At 56.5% G+C, this 22,170-nt stretch overlaps 1 protein-coding gene across 1 annotated transcript in view; it reads right to left on the bottom strand.

The window, feature by feature from the left end:
- Positions 1 to 21,394, bottom strand: part of MYO9B (myosin IXB) — a gene marked incomplete at both ends in the record, with an annotated part of 75,268 nt that extends 53,874 nt beyond the window's left edge. The window contains 2 exons of the mRNA XM_080714900.1: positions 3,247 to 3,341; positions 20,558 to 21,394. Coding sequence (XP_080571026.1) covers positions 3,247 to 3,341; positions 20,558 to 21,394 — 932 coding nt within the window. The remainder of the gene's footprint in view (positions 1 to 3,246; positions 3,342 to 20,557) is intronic.
- Positions 21,395 to 22,170: the final 776 nt, after the last annotated feature.

Genomic DNA, 22,170 nt, shown 5'->3' with positions numbered 1-22,170 from the left:
GTCCAGGTGCGCCTCTGCGGCCCTGCTGATGGCCAGGAGCTGAGGCGTTGAGAGCCCGTGTACTCCAGGACCCCACGCAGGCCGTAGACTCCCCTCATCTGAGCCACCCTGTGGGAGCAGCTGGGCCCGCGGGGCAGCAGGGCTAGGACCGTGTGAGGCCTGCTCCAGGGCCCCCTGGACTTCGCTCGTCTCTGCACATGGCGGGCTTCCATCGGCAGGCCAGACGCACGCTTGTAATCCCCACACTTGGGAGGTGGAGACAGGAGGATCACGCAGGTTTGAAGCCAGTCTCTCTCTGGCTTAAGAGACCCTGTTTCCAAATTTAAAAAAAGTATAAAATAGGTCTGGGAGTACAGCCCAGAGGTAGAAGGGTTTCCAGGAACCCCAGTAGCACCAAAAAAAAAAGTAAGAAATGCTTTTCTGCTTTTCTCTCTTCCTTCCCAGCTATAGCCATCAGCGCTGGCTCCTCCCCAGCGCCTTTTCCTGGGCAGAGAGGCTGTATTTGGTTCTGGAACCACTCGTGTCTGGCACCGAGGCTGTGTCCTGGGTGTGGAGGAGGGCCTGTGTCCATGGGGAATCTGCCAGCACCTGCCGCCCTTTTCTCTCAGTTCTCAGGCCCCCTCCCCTGCAGGGACCCAAGGTTCCTCCCGCACTGTGTCCTGAATGCACAGGAAGATGAAACCCTACAAATTGGGGAACCGGAGGCAGGCTTGGACTGCCTCTGACCCTTGGCTCCAGACGGAAAGGCCTGGAGAAAGGTCACCTTCCCTAAAGCGGGCAGAAGCAGGCCCGGAGCAGGCACCCAGGATGGGAAGTGCCTGCCCTCCCGGGCCAGGACGGGCCATGCTCAGCTGCTGTGCAAGTCAGGGTGAAAACCCCTTGCCTGGGTCCCAAGCTGCAGACAGGTGTGGTGGTGCATGCCTCTAACCCCAGTACTTCGGAGGCCGAGAAAGGAGGCTCGTAGGTTTGAGGCCAGGCTCAGAAACCTAGCAAGAGTCTCAACAACTGAGCAAGACCCTGTTTCAAAATAAACAATAAAAAAGCTGATCCAGAGATCCGGCTACCCAGAGACATGTTCCGGGCAGGGTAGGCACTGGGCCCGGTGGGCCTCGGCGGACGTGCCAACAAGGTGGGTGTGAGATCACAGCACCACGCCTCAGCCTCGAATCACAGCCCACAGTTGTCATCCACCACTAAGACCTGAGAATACTAAATGAAAAATTCCAGAAAGAAACAATCCATACTTTATTTTTTGGTGGTACTGGGGATGGAACCCAGGGGCCTTCTACCTCCATGCTACACCTCCAGACCTGTTTTATAATTTATTTGGAAACAGGGTCTCACTAAATAGCTGAGAGCCTCACTAAGCTGCTGAGGCTGGCTTTGAGCCTGCGATCCTCTTGTCTCAGCCTCCCAAGCTCTGGGATTCCAAGCATGTGCCACTACGCCCGGCTCTGAGTTTAGTTTTTTTCCCCCGGTAGTGGGATGGTACCCAGGGGCATTGTACCTCTGAGCGACACCCCCAGCCCTATTTTTTTAGTCTTTTTATTTTTTTAAAACAGGGTCTCACTAAGTTGCAGAGGGCCTCACTAAGTAGCTGAGGCTGTCTGTGAACCGTGATCCTCCATTCTCAGCCTCCCGAGTGCTGGGATTACAAGCATGAACCACCACACCCGGCTGAGTTTAATATATATATATTTGGTGGTACTGGGGTTCCTGGAAACCCTTCTACCTCCGGGCTACACTCCCAGACCTATTTTTATTTGGAAACAGGGTCTCTTAAGCCAGCACGGCTGGCTTTGAACCTGTGCGATCCTCCTATCTCTGCCTCCCAAGTGCGGGGATTATAAGCGTGCGCCACCACGGCCGGCTGAGTTTAATTTTTAAGAAAAAAATTTTTTTTTGCAGTGCTGGGGATGGAACTCATGACCTTGTGTGTGCCAGGCAAACTAACTGCTAAGCTGCTACACGCCAGCCCCCATGACATATACTTTAATACAAAATCTTGGGGGTGGGGAAAGAGGCCAGGGTCTCCATGGAGAAAGGCAAGGCTGGAGGAGAGACTTCCCCTGGAGCCCGTAACTGCCGAGGGGCCTCATGGTGGCTGAGGCCACAGGAGAGCCCGGCCTCGCACCAAGCGTCACTGACCCACTGCCTCATCGTCACTGCCAGGCTGAGAGCGAGCCAGAGGCAGAGAAATCTGGGAGAATACTCCCGGTTGTGTCCCAGGACAAACTGTCCAGGGTAATGACTGCTGACCAGGTTCAGACAGACAGAACAGTTCTGTCCACATTCTGGAGCCCTGATGGACCCCATTGCCACCGCAGACCCTCACACTGGCATCTGGGGCTGGCAGAGGGTTCCATGAGCGGCCAGGCAACAGAACCTGCCGACAGGCCATCCCGGGGCTCGCCCACAAACCTGCCCACCCAGGCTCAGCGGAGCCACTGATCAACTGGCAGTGCCTGTGTGAATCCAGCTATTCGTGCGTCTACCCATCAACCTAAGCATTTACTCGACCCTTACCCAAGGATCTACCCATCCACCAGCAAGTCCCCCCATCCCTGAATCTACCCAACTACCTTCCCCGCTGACAACTCCACCCTTCTGTTCATAAACCCTTCCATCCATCTACCCATTCATCCACCCATCCACAAAGCTACCCATCCACCCACAAGCCACCCATCTATCCAAGAATCTCTCCATCCACCTACTCATCAAATCTATCCATGCATCCACCCACTACCCATAAATCTCTCTATCCACCAAAGTCCACCTATCCTCGAATCTACCCATAAACTCACTCAGCCATCCATGAATCCACCCACCCACCCACGAATTTACCCATCCGTCCACTCATGAATCCATCTTTCAATCCATGCGTCTGTCTATCCTTCTACCCACCCACAAACCCACCCACGCATGCATCCGTGACTCTAGCCATGTGCCTATCCACTCACCCACCTACCTGAAACTGCCACACGTCCACTCCCAAATCCCTCCTGCTGCCCACCCACCCTGCGCACCTCCCCGGACCGCCACTCACCAGCCGAGCGCCTCCTGCCGGCCGAAGAGCGCTAGTCTGGCCAGCGCCAGAGTCCTCACGCACCCTCCTGGGTCGGCAAGCTCACCAGCACCAGCACCTTCGGCTGTTCACATCCATTCCGTCAGGACGCCCCCCACCCCCGCCCCGCTTACCTCTGCCCCCAAGACTGACGGCCACGCTCTGCGCGTGCGCGGACTCACCCTCGCACGATGCCGCTCTCCAGGTAGTTGACTTGGATGAACTTGCCGAAGCGGCTGGAGTTGTTGTTGTGCGCGGTTTTGGCGTTCCCAAAAGCCTGTGTGGAAGACAAAGGCAGGTTCGGGTTCAGAGCACAGGGACGGGATCCGCGGCTCCCCCTCACTGTGCCCTCGCCCCTCACCTGAGGCTGGAGAGGGGCCAGGAAGCGCAGAGGTGGCCGCCCTGCCTCTGTCTTTGGTGTTGAAAATGCCCGCCTCCGGGCTGGAGTGCAGCTCAGTGGCAGGGCGCGCTTATCCGCCATGTGCAGGCCCTGCGTTCCACCTCTGCCGCGCAGTAACCGGCCAGCAGAGCCGGCTGTCAGACCTGTCTTTACTGCCAGCCCACCACATCCACGGGGCTGGTTCCAGGTCCCCCGAGAACACAGAGTCCTGGGACGCTCAAGTCTCTTACACGGCTCGACGCAGCAACTGCCTGCAGCCTTCGCACAGCCTCTTGCAGCTTTCGTGTGTGTGTGTGTGTGTGTGTGTGTGTGTGTGTGTGTGTGTGTGGAACTGGGGCTTGAACCCTGGGGTCTTTTACTTCCAAGCGACACCCAGCCCTTCTTATTTTGAAACAGTGTTTTGCTAACTTGGTGAGGCTGGCCTTGCACCTTTCATCCTGCTGTCTCAGCCTCCTGAGTACTGAGATCACAGGTATGGGCCTCCACACCCTGCTTTCTACGTGTGTGTGTGTGCACGCGAGCGTGTGTTTGGTGGTACTATGGATTGAGCCCAGGGGCATTCTGCCTCTGATCGACACTCCCAGCCTTATTTTATTTTTTATTTTGAAAGAGTGCCTCCCTAAGTTTCAGAAAGCCTTGCTAAATTGCTGAGGCTGGCCTTGAACCAGTGGTCCTCCCATCTTAGCCTCCCAAGTACTAAGATTAAAATTATAGGCGTGTACCACCACATCTGGCTAAAAGTCACCATTTTAAAGTACGTAATTCAGTGGCATTCAGCATTCTCACAATGTGCAGCCACTGCCTCTATCTTGTTCCAGAACATTCCATCTCCCAAAGAGGAGCCCCCATCCCTAGCAGCCGCCATTCCCCATCCCCTCCCCAGCAGCCCTGATGCGCTTCCTGTCTCTAGACTGGCATCAATGGGGTCGCACGCCACGTGGCCTCTTGTGCCTGGCTCCCAGCGCTCGGCATCATCAGGGCCGCGGAGCTCAAGGGCGCTGTGCAGCTCGGCAGGGCCCAGCAACCAACACTCAGGCTGAGACAGAGACCCCCCAGCCAGGGACTGGGATGCCCTGCCCCTCCCACCGAGAGGAGGGCAGGGCCTGGTGAGCGTGGGATGGGCAGGTGCCCAGGCCAGCAGACAGACGGGGGAGAGGCGATGGAGCGGTCCAGAGCCTGGGGCCCAGCTGGGAAGCCGTGCCCCCGGTGGCTGAGGAAGCGCACACACGGGTGACTTGCTGGAGACACACACAGGAAGGGAGGTCTGGAGGCAGAGAGAAGTACAGGGAGGCCAGGAGGAGGCCAGGCCGCAGCAGTGAGGAGGTGGCAGGGCCCTTGCCAAGGTCTGGTGTGGGGTTGGGGTAGAAGGGGCAGGCTGGGGGCGGCAGCCGAGCACGCGGCTCTCAGCACAGATTCTAGCAGAGGGGATGGAGCCCTCAGCATGCCAGGCAGGTGCTCTGCGCTGAGCCCCGCCGCCCCGCCCCGGGTCCTTCTTGGTCAGGCAGTCCTGTGGACGCTGGGGTGATGAGCAGCGCGCCCGCTGCCCATCACGATGGGAGGAAGCAGGAAAGCAAATGTCCCCAGAGCTCCCCAGCACACTCAGCTACGAAGCACCAACGCGCAGCTGGCCTTGGCGGGTTTGGCTTCCCTAGAGCACGGCATGAGGACGATACACACTTTTACCCTGAGCTGCCGTCTGCCATCCAGAGACCAGCAGACAGGAGCTCGTGCACAGGCTCCTGGAGCACCGAGGGCCCGAGTGCCCACAGGGTCCCGGATCTCCTTCGGGTCCTGAGAGATGGCAGCAGTAAGGGGCTTGCGGGGCCGGGTTCTGGGTCCTGGGGCCCTTCACCCCGATGAGGGGCCCGTGCGCGTTATCACAGCGCTGAGGCAAGAGAGACGCTTAATCTCAGGTTTCCCCAAAGCTCAGCCATCCAGGATGCTGGCACTGTCCTCTCTTCCTGGAGGCTCAGGAGGCCCTGCAGGGCCCTCAACTCCAGCAGACGTGTTTTAGCCCGGGGAGGAGTAAGAGGCCTGGGATGGGCTTCCTCCCCACTCCGTGCTGAGGCTGGAGGGAGCTGCTGTGTGGCCTCCTGGATCTAAAGTGAACTCCTGCGAGAGCCCTGTCAAGCCACCTGCTGTGCTAAGTACAGGCAGTGGCAAGGGGGTGCCTGCTTGTGTGGGGCTCCGTGTTGCATCTGAAAGAGAAACAGGCCCATCTGCTACAGAGGTAGCCACAAATGTCCATCTGCAACCCACAGGGCCACTGAGCTTGCTTTCGACCCTGGGGGACAAGCCTCCACAGTGACTTCCTTTGCTGGGTACGCTGGGGCTTAAAACCAGGGCATCCTACCTCTGGGCTATGCCCCCAGCCCTATTTTGAAACAGGGTCTCACTAAGTTGCTGAGAGTCTTGGTAACTGGCTGAGGCTAGCCGCAAGCCTACAATCCTCCTGCCCTGTCTCCTGAGTGCTGGGATTACTGGGGTGTGCCGCCATGCCTGGCTCCACAGGGACTTCTAACAGCCAAGCCTGGGGGCCTGGGGACAGACCGGAGGGAGCGCTTTTGGGAAGCGAGGGGCTGGGGGCCTTCAGGAGCTGTGCTCCCCGTGCTAAAACCATGGCGGGCTAGCTGGCTCTGCTTTTGCGATTACCCTGACGGACAGGCTGCTCCTGGGCCAGCTGACCTCACGCGTCTGGTATGCGCTCTCTCACACTGCGACTTTTCAGAGCCCGTCTAAAAATATCCGGCTGGTGCTATTACCCATCCAAGCAGGAAGTGCGGCCCGCGAGGGGCACCATTGTACAGCTGCTCGGGTGGCTGCCCCAGGGCACAGGACAGGCATCATGTGGGTTGAGGGTAGTCAGGAGGGAGGAAGTGGGACCCGGGAGTCAACAGGCCAGATGCTAACGCCACTGTCCTGGGCCAGAAGCCCCTACCCCTGGCAAGATGCACGTGGGAGAGTGGCCTCTGTCTTCATGGAAAACGTCTCTCTTTTATAATGGAAAAGACACGCTGTAACCTAAGTTAACAATTTGGAGAACGTACAACCCAGCTAGACCACTGCTGGGCATGTATCCAAAGGAAATGAAATCAGCACGTGGAAGGGACGCCTGCCCTTCCCCCTCCACGGCAGCAGAGTCCCCAACAGCCAAGAAATGGGTAGACGCGCAGGGTCTACACGTGGTCCACATGCGCACTGCAATGCGCTCTGCCTTAAACAGCCTGGCCGGGCGAGGTGGTGCCAGCCTGTAATGACAGTACTTGGGGGGCTGAGACAGCCTCGGGGGGGACAGCTTCAGGAGCTTAGTGAAACCGTTTTTTAAAAAGGGGGAACAGGGGTGTTGGTGCCTCAGCCTCACGAGTCGCTGGGATGACAGGTGTGCACCACACACCCAGCTATAACGTTTCTTGAAATGTTAAGGAGTGAGTTGGTGAAACTTGTTAAGGCATAGTAAAGGAAATTTTTGGGAGCCATTATGACAGGTACAGGGACCCCTGCCATGGGGTCTTGTGGTGGACAGAGAATGGGCCGGGCCCCGATACAGCAGTGGAAATTGGGACCTGGGAGCTGAGGGGCAAGGGCACAGGTCAGTAGGGCTGTGACTAAAGTGACCCGACAGGATTCCTGCTGGACAGGCCAGGGTGATAAGGCCTTACCTTGGGCGGTAGAGCACAAGGAGCCTGGTCAGATCCCAGGTGAGCGGGCACAGTGTGTGTGTGTTTCTTGCTAACCTGACTTAGCCGGGCTCGGTGCTAAAACTGGATTTTACAAGCAAGTACTGGCTTTCAATTTACGGAAGGGTTACGGTCCAACGTAAGCTGAACCTATCATAAGGCCGCAAGCGTGTGGGGCCAGCCCCACCACCGTGCGCCAGCGCTTCGGCGCACAGCACACCGCAGAGTGCCACCGGAGCCCCAGGAAAAGACCCCAATCCACTCCACCAGGGGCAGCTGCCACCGAGCGTGAGCACGACCACCTCTGCAGCGCCGTAAAGCCAAAAGGCCCAGTGTCCAGCCATCCTAGTCAAGGCTGGCTGCACACAGATGGGCCTGGGAGAAGGTTCTGGAGCCCCACAGCTCAGCCCTGCCAGGGATCTTTGTTAGGAGACATTCAGGGTTGCACGCCCTACTCGGACACAAATTCTAGATGGCACATTTCCCTTTGTTTTCGTGCGTGTCTGTGTCTGTGTGGGGACGGAGCCCATGGCCTCACCCACGCCAGGCGGGTCCTCTACGCGGGTCCCACCCCCATCTCTCGCTCAGTCATCGCTGGTGCTGGGGACGGAACCCAGGGCGCACCATGCATGCGTAAGCACACGCTCTACCTGGGCTCTACCCTGGGCCCTAGATGGCACGCTTCTGTCTAGAATGACAGCTCTTCTCTGGGCGGAAAGCAGTGCCAACGACTCGGTATCGTGCTGGGGTGCTGGCCCGATCGGGCATATGGTACCAGATCTGGGAACCTCTCCTGCGTTCACGTTTCCTGAGACTGACCAATCTCCAGTCACACGGGGGAGGACTCTGCTTTTTTTTTTTTTTTTTTTTTTTTTTGGTGGTACTGGGGTTCCTGGAAACCCTTCTACCTCCGGGCTACACTCCCAGACACCTATTTTTTATATTTTTATTCGGAAACAGGGTCTCTTAGGCCAGCGCGTATGGCTTCGAACCTGCGCGATCCTCCCGTCTCCGCCCCCCAAGCGCGGGGATGACAAGCGTGCCCACCACGCCCGGCTAGGACTCCACTTTTTAAATCCCCCTGGGTACACCGTGCGTCGCATTTTCCTTAGCCCGTCATTCACCGAGGGCTCCTAGGCGCCGCCCAGTTCGGGGCCGTCGGGAGCAGCGCTGCACGCACGCGTCTCTTCCGTGGCCTGGCACCCCTCCTCTGGACACACACCAGCACTGGAATGGCTGGTGAAGGGGCTTTCTACTTTTAGCTCACTGAGAAGCCTGCACGTCCCACCCCGCCTCGGGCATCAGGGGTGTGTCCTCCACACGGCCACTGGGCACGTGCCTGTCGCCTGAGGCTGCCCCCTCACGCAGACAGCAAGGGCAGAACCAAAACGAAGCCATGGTTGTAACGGCATGCTGGTCAGTGACGGGGCACACACAGCGGTGGTCTCCTGTGACAAACAGAGCTGGAGACCCCGGGGCCTAACGGAATCTCAGCTGCCGCACACCGGTGAAGCGCGTCCCTCCCGTCTGCGATGATGCCGGCGTAAACAACCCGCCTGGGGTTGCCGCCAGCCGTGAGGTGATGACACCCACAGGACGCAGACAGAACCTCACACCTGATGGAAAGTGACGGCTGCTGGTTTACTGTCCTAGACTTTTTAATCACTAATCATTGTGAGGCGGAGACAGGAAGATCACAGGTTTAACACCAGGCGCAGCAACTCTGTAAGATTCTCAGCAACTAGCAACTCTGTTTCAAAACAAACAAACAAACAAACAAACAAACAAACAAACAAACAAACGCTGGGAAGCCGACCGCAGTGGCGCATGCTTGTAATTTCAGTACTTGGGAGGCTGAGAGAGGAGGATCGCAGTTCATGGCCAGCCTCAGATACTTAGTGAGGCCCTCTGCAACGTCTGCAACTTAGCGAGACCGTTTCAAAATAAAGAGTAAAATATAGGGCTGGGGGTGTAGCTCAGAGGCAGTATTCCCTGAGTTCAATCCCCAGTACCGCAAACAAAACAAAACAAAAACAAAAAATGGGCTGAAAGCCGGAAGTGGTGGTCAACGCCTGTAATCCCAGTACTTGGGAGGTGGAGACAGGGGGATCACAGGTTCACAGTCAGCCTCAGCTACTCGGTGAGATTCTGTTTCAAAATAAAGGACAAGCTGGGCGTGGTGGCGCACGCTTGTAGTCCCCGCACTTGGGAGGCAGACAGGAGGATCGCGCAGGCTTAAAGCCAGCTATGCTGGCCTAAGAGACCCTGTTTCCAAATAAAAATATAAAATAGGTCTGGGAGTGTAGCCCGGAGGCAGAAGGGTTTCCAGGAACCCCAGTGCCACCACCACCACCAAAAAAAAAAAAAAAAAAAAGGGCTAGGGGTGTAGCTCAGAGATAGAATACCTCTGGATTCAATCCCCAGTACCAGAAAAAAGGGGGGCTGAGGGGTGTGAGTCAGAGGTAGAATGCCCCTGGGTCCAATTTCCAGTATCACACACATACAACTTTTTATTTTTTTGCAGTGCTGGGGATCGAACACAGTGCCTTGCATATTGTAGACAAGTACTCTACCACCAACCTACATCCCTAGCCCCAATTGGTTTTTTGCTAGCATTTGGGATTGAGCCCAAGGGTGCACTAGCACTGAGCCACACCCCCAGCGTTTGTATTTTGATTCTTGCTAAGTGATCCAAGATGGCCTCTGCCTCCTACTTCAGCCTCCAGAGTCACTGGGATTGCAGGCGTGTGCCACCGCTCTGGATCTCCATTAACAGGTCCCTCCTCCAGAAGCCAGAGCGGACGACAGGCTAGGAGGAGGCCTCGCCCCTGGGACACGGCAGTAATGCCGGGTGAGCAGCGCGGGCGGAGCGCCATTTGGAGCTGACTGGGCTCCGGGCATGGAGGGGGCAGACAGAAGCAGGCCCAGGAAGCATCGAGGGCAAGATGGGCGCACAGGGTCCCATGCCCAAGGGAGAGCCGGGTGAGAGGAGACAGAGTCCTGCCCTGGAGACGTGGGAATTGGAGGGGAGCAGAAGGTATGGCAGGAAGGAGGGCGGTAAGGGGACCGCAGGCGCCAATGCATTCTGGCGAGCGCTTCCGCTTCCAGGAGCGCTGCTCAGGGTGGGGCAGCGGGCTCCGCAGGTTGGGAAGGGGAACCCGAGGCGCATCTGAGGCAATGGCGGGGGAAGACAAGGAAGTGGGCGAGAAAGGGTGGCGGTGCCGGCGGGGGAGAGGAAGCAGCACTGGGCTGCGGGAGGGACGGGGCCCCGCACCCTTCTCACTGCGCAGGTGGCAGCTGCAGGCTGCTCCCGGCCAACCTAACCTGCTTTCAGAGGAGGAAGTGGAGGCCCTAGACGGCCTGGTTCAGGCCCAGCTTCCGCTGGGTTCTGTTCTCTTCCGGTTGCCCAAGGGGCTGGGGCACCCATAGGCTCTTGAAAGCCAATCCCCCAATCCTGGGATGAGCGGACAGATAGATGATCCCATAGACAACATGGACTCGCAGGGAGCTGATCCCCCCCTCCCCCAGCGACCCCATCACAAGATGCCACTGTCAGCAACAGCTGCCAATGGAAATGCAGTCTCCAGAAACGCAGCAAGAACACCCAGAGCCAAGGCCAAGTCCTTTGGGATGGACCACTTCCCAGCCAGGACCGGGAGGGAGGCTCAGACAGCAGGTTTGGGGCTAGCCCCAGCAACTTTGCAAGACCCTGTTTCAAAAATAAAAAATGAAAAGGGCTGAGGGTGCAGCTCAGTAGACCCCTGGATTCAATCTCCAGCATAAATAAGTAAATAAAAAAATAAACAAGTAGGCTGGGGGTGTAGCTTGGGGATCGAATGGGCTTAATCCTCAGTCCCAAAAAAAAAAAAAAAAAAGGATCAGTTCCGAGCAAGGGCCGGGTTCTCGCAGGACCTTGAGGTGGTAACAGAATCTCACGGCACCAGCTATGAAGCCTCACATATTTCTCCGAGGTTTGGTTTGGGTTATCACCGCACCACGCGGCAGATCACAGGGCAGTAGAGAACAAGCTCAGCTTTGATGGGGAGGCTGCGCCCCGGGCCGTGGAACCTCTGAGGAATCTGTCAAGCTGCCCGAGGGCTCACCGTACGCACTCCAGGTCCAAATCATCCTCTGGGAGTCCACTTTGTTCTTTTTCTTTTCCTTCTTCAGTACTGTGAATCAAACCGAGAGCTGTGTGCCGGCCAGGCGAGCGCTCCAGCACCGAGTTCCACCCCTACCTAGGCCTTTTCAGTTTTGAGACAGGGTCTCAGTTAGTTGCTCAGAGTCTGGCTAGGTTGCGGCGGCTGGCCTTGAACCTGCAACCCTCCTGTCACAGCCTCCCAAGAGATGGATTACGGGTATGCGCCACATGCCAGGCTGAGACTGACAGTTTGAGTTGGGTATTTTGTAAAATGTCCTTCAGTCTGGGTTTATCTGCTATTTCTCTCCCATCACCTATTTTTGCAAATAAAGTCTTACTGGCACGTGGCCACACTCGTTCATTTCTGTGCTGTCTGTGGCTGTCTGCTCTAAAACCTGCAAGTTGACCAGAGTCATCCCTCAGTGTCCACAGAGTGGGCTCCAGAACCCCTTGAGGACAGCAGTATCGCATGTTCAAGCCCCTTCTCTAGAGGGCATGGCACTGCACACAACCAGTGCCAGTCCTCCCGCAGACCTTAAATTACCTCTAGAGCTGCATGATACCCAATACAATGCAGGTTCTATATGCACAGATGTTACACTGCATTGTTCAGGGCTTGAGGCCTGATACACTGAAGACCCCTGTACACAGCTGTTACACTACTGTTTAGGGAACCCTGACAGGAAGTGTCGGGGTGTTCAGTCCCTCTGCAGGGCTGGAGTCTCATACTGAGCTAGGAAGGGCGGATGCGCTAACAATTGGGGCTGCAATGTACAGTGGGGCACTTAGCCCGTCCCTGATCCGCCAGCAGGGATGCCAGGGGCTTCCCTCCCCAGGCACGATGACCGAGACGGTCTCTCCATGTTGCAAAGGTCACCCAGGGCAGAACCGGCACCAGCTAGGTGGACCCGGCACGCTGCATCTGTGCAGCACACCCCACCATAACTCACTGTCCGGCAAGTGGATGGTGACACCGTCCTGTGTCTCCCAAGAGCCCACCTCAGGGCGGGCTCGGACTGGAGCTGCTCAGAGGCTGGCGGTGGGGTCACTGGCCAGCCGGTGACTCAAGGTCACAAAGAAGAATTCAGGGGGCGTCCAGGATGTCTGCAGTGGGTGGCTTCCTCTGCTGCCCCACTGTGGTCACCAGGAAGCGAACCGGACACCTGGCTCCATGCTTGGCTGCCACACAGCTGCACTCTCAGCCCAAACACTGAGGCGGGTGACAGAGGGCACCCTGTCACCTTCAGCCTGCTGTGGCAAGACCCCAGACGTTCAGAAGGGGGACAGACGTCTGCGGCAAGGTGCCCTGACCTATGCTTTGGCTGCTTTATGTTTCTGATGTTTGGTACAGGGGACTGAGCTATACTCCCAGCCCTATTTTATTTTTCTTTTAACTTTGAAACAGTGTCTCACTACATTGCTGAGGCTGTTCTTGAACTTGTGACCCTCCTGTCTCAGCCTCCCAAGTACTGGGATCACAGCGCGCCACGGCACCTGGCCTAAGCTTTAGCTTTTTCTTTTGTGGTGCTGGGTGAGCCCAGGGGCATTCTACCTTCAAGCTACACCCTTAGCCCTATTTTATTCTTTTATTGTTAGTTGCTGCGAGCCTGCTAAGTTGCTCAGGCTGGCTTCGAACCTGGGATCCTCTTGTCTCAGCCCCCAAGTCCTGGGATTATAGGCATGTGCCACCACGCCCAGCTAACTGTTGGCTCTTAATCAATCTTTCCTTCCATTCCCAAGGAGCGCTCTTTGGGCACTTAAAATATAACCCGTAATTTTACTCCTCTCTTAGATGCGGCATTCCCCAAAATATAACTTTCCCTTTCATCTAAAATAGCCTGGGATCATTCCAGAACATCAGGCTCTACCCTCTCATGGCGAGCCCCAAAGGCAGCCCAGGGTGTCAGCAAGGCGTGGCAGGGGCAGGCAGCGCCCAGCACCAGGGCACTCTACACCCCAACCTTTTTTCTATTTTATTTTAAGATAGGGTCTTGCTAAATTGCCCAGGATGACCTTGAACCTGTGGTCCTCCTGCTTCAGACACCTAAGTAGCTGGGGTGGCAGGCAGGGTCCCCAAACCACTGTAGGACATTTGGTCATCACAGCTGCAGGGCAGAGGCAGGCTGCCGGGATCTGATGGTGGGGACTTGGGATGATTTCAGGTGGTGACCCCAACTGCCTGTTACACTGCGGATGGGGCAGCCCAGTGCAAACTGTGAGGAGCAGCCGCAAAGGTGTCTGTCAAGTGCCCGCCTTCGATGGGTTCTGGAATGTTCTATGTGCATACAGAAGTGCAGTCATCCCTGGAATTGGCAAGGACTGGTTTTAGGACACATACCAAAATGTGCTGATGCTCAAGCCCCGTATGTAAAACAGTGCAGTATTTGTACGGAAACCACGTATGTCCTCACACAGACATTAAGTGATCTCTAGGTGACCTAGAATACCTAACACAATACAAATTCTATGCAAACGGTTGTTATATTGCTTAGGAAATAAAAATAAGAAAAAGTGTATATATGTTCAATATAGATGCAAAAATAATTTTTTTTTATGTTTTTTGGTGCTGGGGATGGAACCCAAGGCCCTCATGCATGCTAGGTCAGCACTAACCACTGAACCACACACTCCCAGATGCAGTTTGTGTCCTCAAGGAGTCAATCCGCCACAAATATTTGAGAACGCAGATAGGCAAATTACAATTATAGGCGCACGCCTGGATTCCCAGTACTTGGGAAGTTGAGATGGGAGGATTGCAGGTTCGAAGACAGCCTCAGCAAATAGTGGGATTCTCATCAACCTAATGAGACCCTGTTTAAAAATAAAAAATAGGGCTTGGGATGTAGCTCAGAAGTAGAAAGCCCCTGAATTCAACTCCCAGTTTCACAAAAACAAAACAAAACAAAAAAGTTTAACCCACAGTGAGTTAAGTCTGCGGGACCTGAAGATACAGAGCACCACTGTCCTGGAGAGCAAGCTTTCCCTCTACTGGGTTGGTTAGTACATACTTTGGGCTTTGTGGGTCCTCTGGCGTCTCTGTCTAATTCCTCAGCCCTGGCATGGCAAGGAGGGAGCCACCAAAGACAATATGTAAATGTGTGGGTGTGGCTGCCTGCCAATAAAACTTTATTTGTAGAAGTTCGTGCTGGCAGACTTGATCTGCGGGCTGTAATTTGCCAACCCTTGGTATATACAAAAAGAAATGAAACCCTGAATTAAGAAAAGGCGCTGAAAGCCAATGGAGCATTACAGGAGGGGAAGAGAGCAGGCCTGCTATGAAGTGTATCGGGGGTTCGCCACAGTGGGGACCTCCGGACACTGACACAGAGACGCATGCCTGACAGTGGCTCAGGTTTCTTTCCTTTTGGGGACAGGCCTGAAGAAGCGAACATGTAATCCCAGTACTTGGGAGTCTGAGACAGGAGAATCACAGGCTGGAGGCCAGCCTCAGCAGCTTAGCAAGGGCTGGTTTCAAAATAAAAAATAAAACAGAGCCAGGCATGGTGGTACACACTTGTAATCTCCACCCTTGGGAGGCAGAGACAGAAGGATCATACAGGTTTGAAGCCAGCCTCAGCTATTTGGTGAGGCTCTCAGCAACCAAGGAAGATCCTGTTTTCAAATAAAATATAAGCCGGGCGTGGTGGCGCACGCTTGTGATCCCCGCGCTTGGGAGGCGGAGACAGGAGGATCGCGCAGGTTCGAAGCCGGATGCACTGGCTTAAGAGATCCTGTTTCCAAATAAAAATATAAAATAGGTCTGGGAGTATAGCCCGGAGGTAGAAGGGCTTCCAGGAATCCCAGTACCACCAAAAAAAAAAAAAATAATAATAATAATAAAAAAATAAAATAAAATAAATATAAAATAGGTCTGGGATTGTAGCCTGGAGGTTTAGTACCACAAAACAAACAAACAAATAAATAAATGTTAAAAAGCAACAGGGCTGGGATATAGCTCAGAGGTAGAAGGCCCCTGGTTTTGATCCCTGGTACCTACCCTATAAGGACATGAACCACAGCCAGCACTAGGCACGGGCTTATTTTTTTTTCTTTTCTTTCTGTGATACCAGGAATGGAACCCAGGGGCTCCGAGGTGCACGCCCAGATTTATTTTTTATTCTTTATTTTGAAATCAGGTTTCACTGAGTTGCAAAGGGCCTAAGCAGCCGAGGCTGTCTGCGAAGCGCATCCTCCTGAATGCCAGGATTACGAGTGTGCGCCATCACGCCCAGTTTAGGTATGGGTTTAAACAGTTGCCTCGGGGAGACAAGGACGGAGGTAAGGAGCAAATCCAGCATGCACACAGGGCGGGCCCTAATGGTATCAGAAAACTTAAAGAAGTGTGTGTGTGTGTGTGTGTGTGTGTGCGCGCGCGCGCGCGCGCGCGTGTGTGTGTGTGTGCGTGTGTGGCACTGGGGATTGAACCCAGAAGCATTTTACCTCTGAGCTAAACCTTCAGTCCAATTTTATTTATTTTTTCTTTTCTTTTGGTGGCACAGGGCTCGAACTCAGAGGCATTTCATCTGTTTCAGCCTCCCAAGTACTGCGATTACAAGCATGTGCCACCACGCTCTCGGCTCCCGATTTTATTTTTTATTTGGAAACAGGGTCTCACTAAAGTTGTGTAGGACCTTACTAAGTTGTCGAGGCTGGCTTTGAACCTGCAAGCCGCCTGAAGTATGAGATTACAAGCACGCACCACCATGCCCGGCACTTAAGGACTTTGAGGACAGCAGGCCCCATGTGCAAAGAGGGTATGTCCCAAGACCCCCAGATACCAGTTGATGTGGACAGCACCAGCCCCTACACACACAGTTTCCCCCCAACACCTGCAGGGTGCAGTGTGGGTATGCAGGACAAAGTGATGGCTCCCATCTCGGGCAGGCTGGTGAGATCTCATCACGCTACTCAGAACATGCTACTCAGAACAGCACAAAATTTAAAATGTGTGACTAGCTGGGCGTGGTGGCGCACACCTGTAGTCCCAGGACTTGGGAGGCCGAGACAGGAGGATCGCAGGTTTGAAGCCAGCCTAAACAACTTCGTGAGGCTCTCGGCAACTTAGTGAGACCCTGTTTCTAAATAAAAAATAAAGTAGGTCTGGGGATGTAGCTCACTGGTGTGTGTGTGTGAGATGTATGGACAGTTTATTTCTGGAATTTCCCATTTAGCATTTTCAAACTGCAGGTTAACCATGGGTCACTGAAGCTGCATCAATGAGAACCACGGAGGGCGGGGTGGGGGGACGACAAATGTGTGTATGTATTTGAAAGAAAATTCACTGGGAACTTCTCAGCAGTAGAGAGCAGATGTGATTTGGGACATCGAATTCTTAAAATGACACTGGAACGCCCCTCGAAGCCAACCCGGAAGGCCAGACTCATAGGTAGCACCACACCCTTGGCCCGCAGCAGAGGATGGGCTGTGGACAGTGCCCGGCAGGGAACTTGGCTTAGAACAGGAAGTGTGACCTTTGTCGCGTACCAGGGCCACTGTCACCCCAGTTTGTGTTAGCAAAGACACATGAGGCAGGCCAACCCTCCAAGGTGAGCAGGTTTACGGGGCTCACAGTTTGGGGCACGGGGGTCAAGGTGGTGAGGGCCCAGCACCCCACTGCAACTGTGAAGCCACAGGAGAGGTAGCGCCCACAGTCCCTTGCTGGGCAGCACCCCCAGCGACCCAATAAGCCCCCACCATCCCCCTCACCACCCTGGGACCATGTCCAACATGGCCCATGTGGAGCACACACAATCACAGCCAGCCGCGGAGGCCCGGGCCACGCACTCTGTAAAGCCCGCCACAGAGGCCAGGCCGTGGGAGTCGGCACCACGCTGCTGCCAGACTGCTTCCTCTGTCACCGGGTGGCTCAGTCTGCGTGCCTCAGTTTCCCTGAGGGTTAGGTGGGGTGGTCAGTCTGCCCAGGCCAGGATATAAATGACATGAAAAAGTGCTGGGTGGGGGGCTGGCCCATCCACATCTCACCTGACGGTCTCGGGGGCGGGAGACAGGCATGGCAGGTCACAGGACAACGTGGCAGTGGGCTGCGCCTGGGGAATCTGGCTTTGTGGTTTCCCTAAGGAGCCCTGGGGTCTGGCACGGTGGCCAGCTCAGGACCTGACCCAGGTCTGGGGCCCCAGAGCTCCTGTGCTGAGCTGTTGAGGTCTGGCCGTGGCGTCTCTGTGCCCAGAGGCCCGTCACGGTCACCATCTCTCAGCTAGTCCCCCCTTGGCCAGGCCACTGTGGCTGAATGGAGCTTGAGCCCCGGGGAACACAGCCCGGTGAGCAAAGATCCTCATTTCTGCTTTCAAAAGAAACCCACGCATGCTGGCGCATGGCCGTGGCATGTAAGGGCCTGGGGAAGACAAAGGGGGCCCACCCGTGCCCAGCCCAATGCGGGCAGCAGAGCCGGGGACTCCAGGGCTGCGGGCCTAAGGAGGGCCATGCCCTGGTGGCCCTGTGTGAGCCCAGCAGCGCGGCTTGCAGACTGCTTGACCTAGGACCATCAGGTTGTCAAGCGGCCCCCACGATGCATGAGACCCACCACACAGGAAGGAGCTGGTACCCCGCTAGGCTGAGATGACAAACGGGCCCCTGCAGATACCTGTTTCTAGACCTGGGGCAGCGTGGAGGACATGCTGCTTGTAATGGGCCGAGGCCTTTGGCCCCACTACCTGATGGCCTGCGGGACATGGCAGCCCCGCTTCCCGCAGTGGGCGGCACGGCAGCAGGCTGGCCCGGCTCTCTACTGTGCTCCCTTCCTGTTTCTGACCAGAACTGTGGAGTGAGGCAGCAGCCCGCACCCCGAGAGGGGTGCCAGCAACACCCTCACCTCAAAACAACTCAACTTCTCCTTTCTGAAGGAGCTGAGAAAAAGCCCCGAGCACTGCAAATTGCGTAGACCTTTGGCCTTCTGCAGCTGGGACAGGCGGGGGAGAAGTTTTCAAGATACAGGAGAGGTGGGAGGCAGGAGGTGGGAGGAGAGGGCGGGCAGGGCCCAGAGCCAGGTAGAGCTGGAGCCGCCTGCGCTGGCCAGCCCAGGGAGTCCACTTGCAGCGGGCGTCTATGAACCCCCAAAGACATGCCAAAGCCCTGACCCCAGGGGCTGTGAACGTGACCTCCCTTGGAAACCGGGTCTTTGAAGATATAATTACATTATTTTTTATTTTTTGGTGGTACTGGGGCTCCTGGCAGCCCTTCTACCTCCGGGCTACACTCCCAGACCTATTTTTTACATTTTTTAAATTTGGAAACTGGGTCTCCTAAGCCAGCGCACGCGGCTGGCTTTGAACCTGCCTGATCCTCCTGTCTCTGCCTCCCAAGCGTGGGGATGACAAGCGTGAGCCGCCACGCCCGGCTGATATAATTACATTAAGGATCTTAAAATGAGGTCACGAGAGAAGGAGAAGAAGGCTAGAGACACAGAGGGGAGAAGGTCACACAGAGACAGAGGGAGAGATGGGGGACACACCTCCAGGCCAGGAGAGAAGCGGGGTGGAATCTCTCTCGGCACCTCTGGGTGAAACAGCCCTGCCAGTGACGCCCTGACTTCAGACTTCCAGCTTTCAGAACTGTGACGGTAAATTCCCGTTAGTCCTAAGTCACCCAGTTTGTGGCGGCGGCCACTGGAAGCGAGCATGGAGGTCAGCTCTTTGCGGCTCTTTCCTGTCTTTCCGTCGTTATCAGGACTGGAGATGGAACCCCGGGGGAGTTCTACCACTAATCTACACCCCCAGCCCTTTTTTTTTTTTTGGTGGTACTGGGGTTCCTGGAAGCCCTTCTACCTCCAGGCTACACTCCGAGACCTATTTTATATTTTTGAAACAGGGTCTCTTACGCCAGCGCGGCTGGCTTCGAACCTGCACGATCCTCCTGTCTCCGCCTCCCAAGCGCGGGGATTACAAGCGTGCGCCACCACGCCCGGCACCCCCAGCCCTTTTTATTTTTTATTTTGAAACAGGGTTTTGCTAAGTTGCGGAGATTATTGTTCACTTGCTGAGGTTATCCTTGAACCTGCACTCCTCCTGTCTCAGCCTCCCAAACACCAGAATTACAGGCATGCGCCAATGTACCCAGCTTCTGGTCTTAAAAATGGGCAGAGCTACTCAGTGGATTCAGAGAGCTGATGGGAGAAAACCGTGCACCCACGGAGGCCCAAGACACGACGAGGAGGTGGTCCTGAGTTAGAAAACGACCTGGGATGGCCGGGAGGGGCTGGACTTGTGCGTGGTCGCTGTGTGCCCCGCACCTGGGCCTCACAGCTCTCACCCAGGAAGGTTGTGTCCCTGGGGGCACAGGCAATGTCCGGGGACGGTTTTGGCTATCACATTCGCAGGGGGAGCGCGCGACTGGCTTGTGACGGGTGGGGCGAGGGATGCCCCTCCGCACCAGGTGGTCCCCGCCAGAGAACGAGCAGCATGGCCCCGCGTTAGAGGCGCCTGGCTTCTGAGCTCAGCCCCGTGCCCCTGTGCGCGTCGCCCTGGAAAGGACACTGTCGGCAGGACGCAGAGCTGGCTCCGCTTCACTTTGGAAGCCATGCAGGTACTGCCCTCAGGTCGCTCGTAACTGCTGGAGAAAATTGGCCTCAGAGGGAGGCAGCCTGGGGAGATGAGGCGCCTGACTCACTGAGGGTGACTAACAGCTGTTCAGGACGTCTGAGACAGCTTTCCAGAACCCCGTGGAGCCACTGTAGGAGAGGAGGCGCACAGGCTGGCAGAGCTCTGGCAGCATCGGAGGAGGAATGAATGACCAGGCCCCAGACAATGGTGGTGCCAGGGAGGCCCTCAGGGACGAGGGTCCCGAATGCCACCAGCTGTTATTCCAGGGGACTACTAGGACCTAGTTGTTTCTCCCCCACAAGAGTTACGTCCACAACCTCACCCCCAGGTTGTATCGGTCTCTTTCCCACTGCTATAACAAAATACCTGAGACTGGGTGCTTTATAAAGAAGAGAGCCAACTACCCTATCCGGAGCCCACAAGCACATTCCCCCATTCCCTGCCGTGAACCACAGGGCAGCCTTGTGCCTCAACTCCGAGGAGCCTGCTTCCTTCCTTGGCCTCATCTGTTCATATCCCCGAAAGCCAGGACAAAGGCCCTTCCCTATCTGCCTCCCAAGCAACCCGGGTGACACCGTGGCTTGGGAACTCTGCCACCAACTCTCCTCCAGGGCGGTTATCTCCTGACCTGTTGGCCTGACCCCATGTGAGCGATGGAAACAACTCTTCCCCCCGCGGTGCTGGGGCTGGAGCCCGGCTCCCCGCCCGCCGCAGGCTCACCTCCAGGACCGGGCCGGCCCCCAGGATGGTCCGCTCCACGCCGCTGGCGTAGCCCTTCTGGCTGAGCGCCGTCAGGCAGTGGATCAGGAAGTTGGTGCTCTGGGTCTTGCCCGAGCCGCTCTCGCCGGAGATCACGATGCACTGGTTGCGCTGCTTGCGCAGCATGGCGTAGTAGGCCACGTCGGCCAGCGCGAACACGTGGGGCTCCAGCTTGCCCAGCTGCTGGTTCTCGTACATCTTCACGTACTTGGGGTTGTAGATGGGCAGGAACTTGAAGGGGTTGATGGCCACGAGGATGCTGCCCGCGTACGTGTAGATCTTCTGCTGCAGGAAGCGCTGCCGCAGGTTCTTCAGGAGGTTGTCCTCGGTCAGCTCGGGCAGGTTGCACAGGTCATCAAAGTCCGCCTGCGGTCGCGGCAAGAGCCCGCGCTCCACCAGGCTCCGGGCGGCCTCCGCCTGGGCCCCCGGCTGCGCGTGTGCGTACTGGATGGCCCCGTCGGCGCCGCGCTCCTGCAGCAGGAAGTAGTAGCCGTCCTCGCGCGGGTGCTCATCCCGCGCCCGCCGCGGCCACAGCAGCACGCGGTGCACCGGCGCGTCGGTGGCGTCCAGCACCCACTCCTCGCCGCCGGCCTCCTTCACCTCCACCAGCACGTAGCGCTTGCTGCCGTCCAGCCGCAGGCTGGCCACGGCCTCTCTGATGACGTCGGACGAGCTGCTGTCCTTGCTGGCCGGCACGTGGCATGAGGCCTGGCTCTCGCCACCCGACAGCTGGGGGTAGATGTGCAGCCGGTAGGCCGCGTGCTCCGGGCCGGAGGGGCCCGCCTCGCGCACACTCATCCTGCCGGCCGCCTGGCTTCAGCATGCCGCCCGGGCCCGGGGCGCGTGCCTCCTGGAGCTGCAAGGGAGGACAAGGGAGGGCACGGTCAGCGTGTGGGAGGAGACGCTGCGAGTCCCCAGGGCGGCAGCTGTGGCTCCAGGGCAAGTGGAGAAGAGCCTGCCAGTTTCTTAAAAGTTTACTTGCAGCCGGGCGTGGTGGCTCACACTTGTAATCCTAGCATTTGGGAGGCTGAGACAGGAGGATCGCGGTTCACAGCCAGCCTCAGCTACTAATTAGTGAGGCCCTCTGCAACTCAGTGAGACTCAGGACCTAGTGTACGATGGGCAAGTGCTCTGCGCCGGCAGCACCCGGCCCCTCACCCGTCCCGCCCTTTTGTACTGGGGACTGAATTCAGGGACAGTCTACCTCCCGGCTACACTTCTGCGTTTGTTCTGAAACACTCTCACTAGGTTCCTGGGAACCTCACTACGTTGCTGAAGAGGCTGGCGGTCTTGAATCTGTAACCCTCCTGTTTCAGCCGCCCAAGTGCTGGGATTACAGGCCTGCACCGCCATGCCTGGCCCACCTGCCCTTTGTGTACGGTACTGGAATTAAAACCTAGGTGCATTCTACCTCTGAACTCCACCCCAACCCTATTTCATTTTTTATTTTGAATAAAGTTGCTGAAAGCCGGCCTCCCTAAGTTGCCGAGGTTGCTCTTGAACCTGCGATCTTCCTGTCTCGGCCTCCCGAATATTGAGATGCCAGACTGCACCACAGCGCCTGGCCCCGCCTG

The sequence above is a fragment of the Muscardinus avellanarius genome, assembly GCF_963383645.1.
Source record: "Muscardinus avellanarius genome assembly, chromosome: 18".
In the NCBI taxonomy this organism is placed as follows: domain Eukaryota; kingdom Metazoa; phylum Chordata; class Mammalia; order Rodentia; family Gliridae; genus Muscardinus; species Muscardinus avellanarius.
Note: the sequence above shows the minus strand (reverse complement) of the source record. Positions and strands in the feature narration are given on the sequence as shown.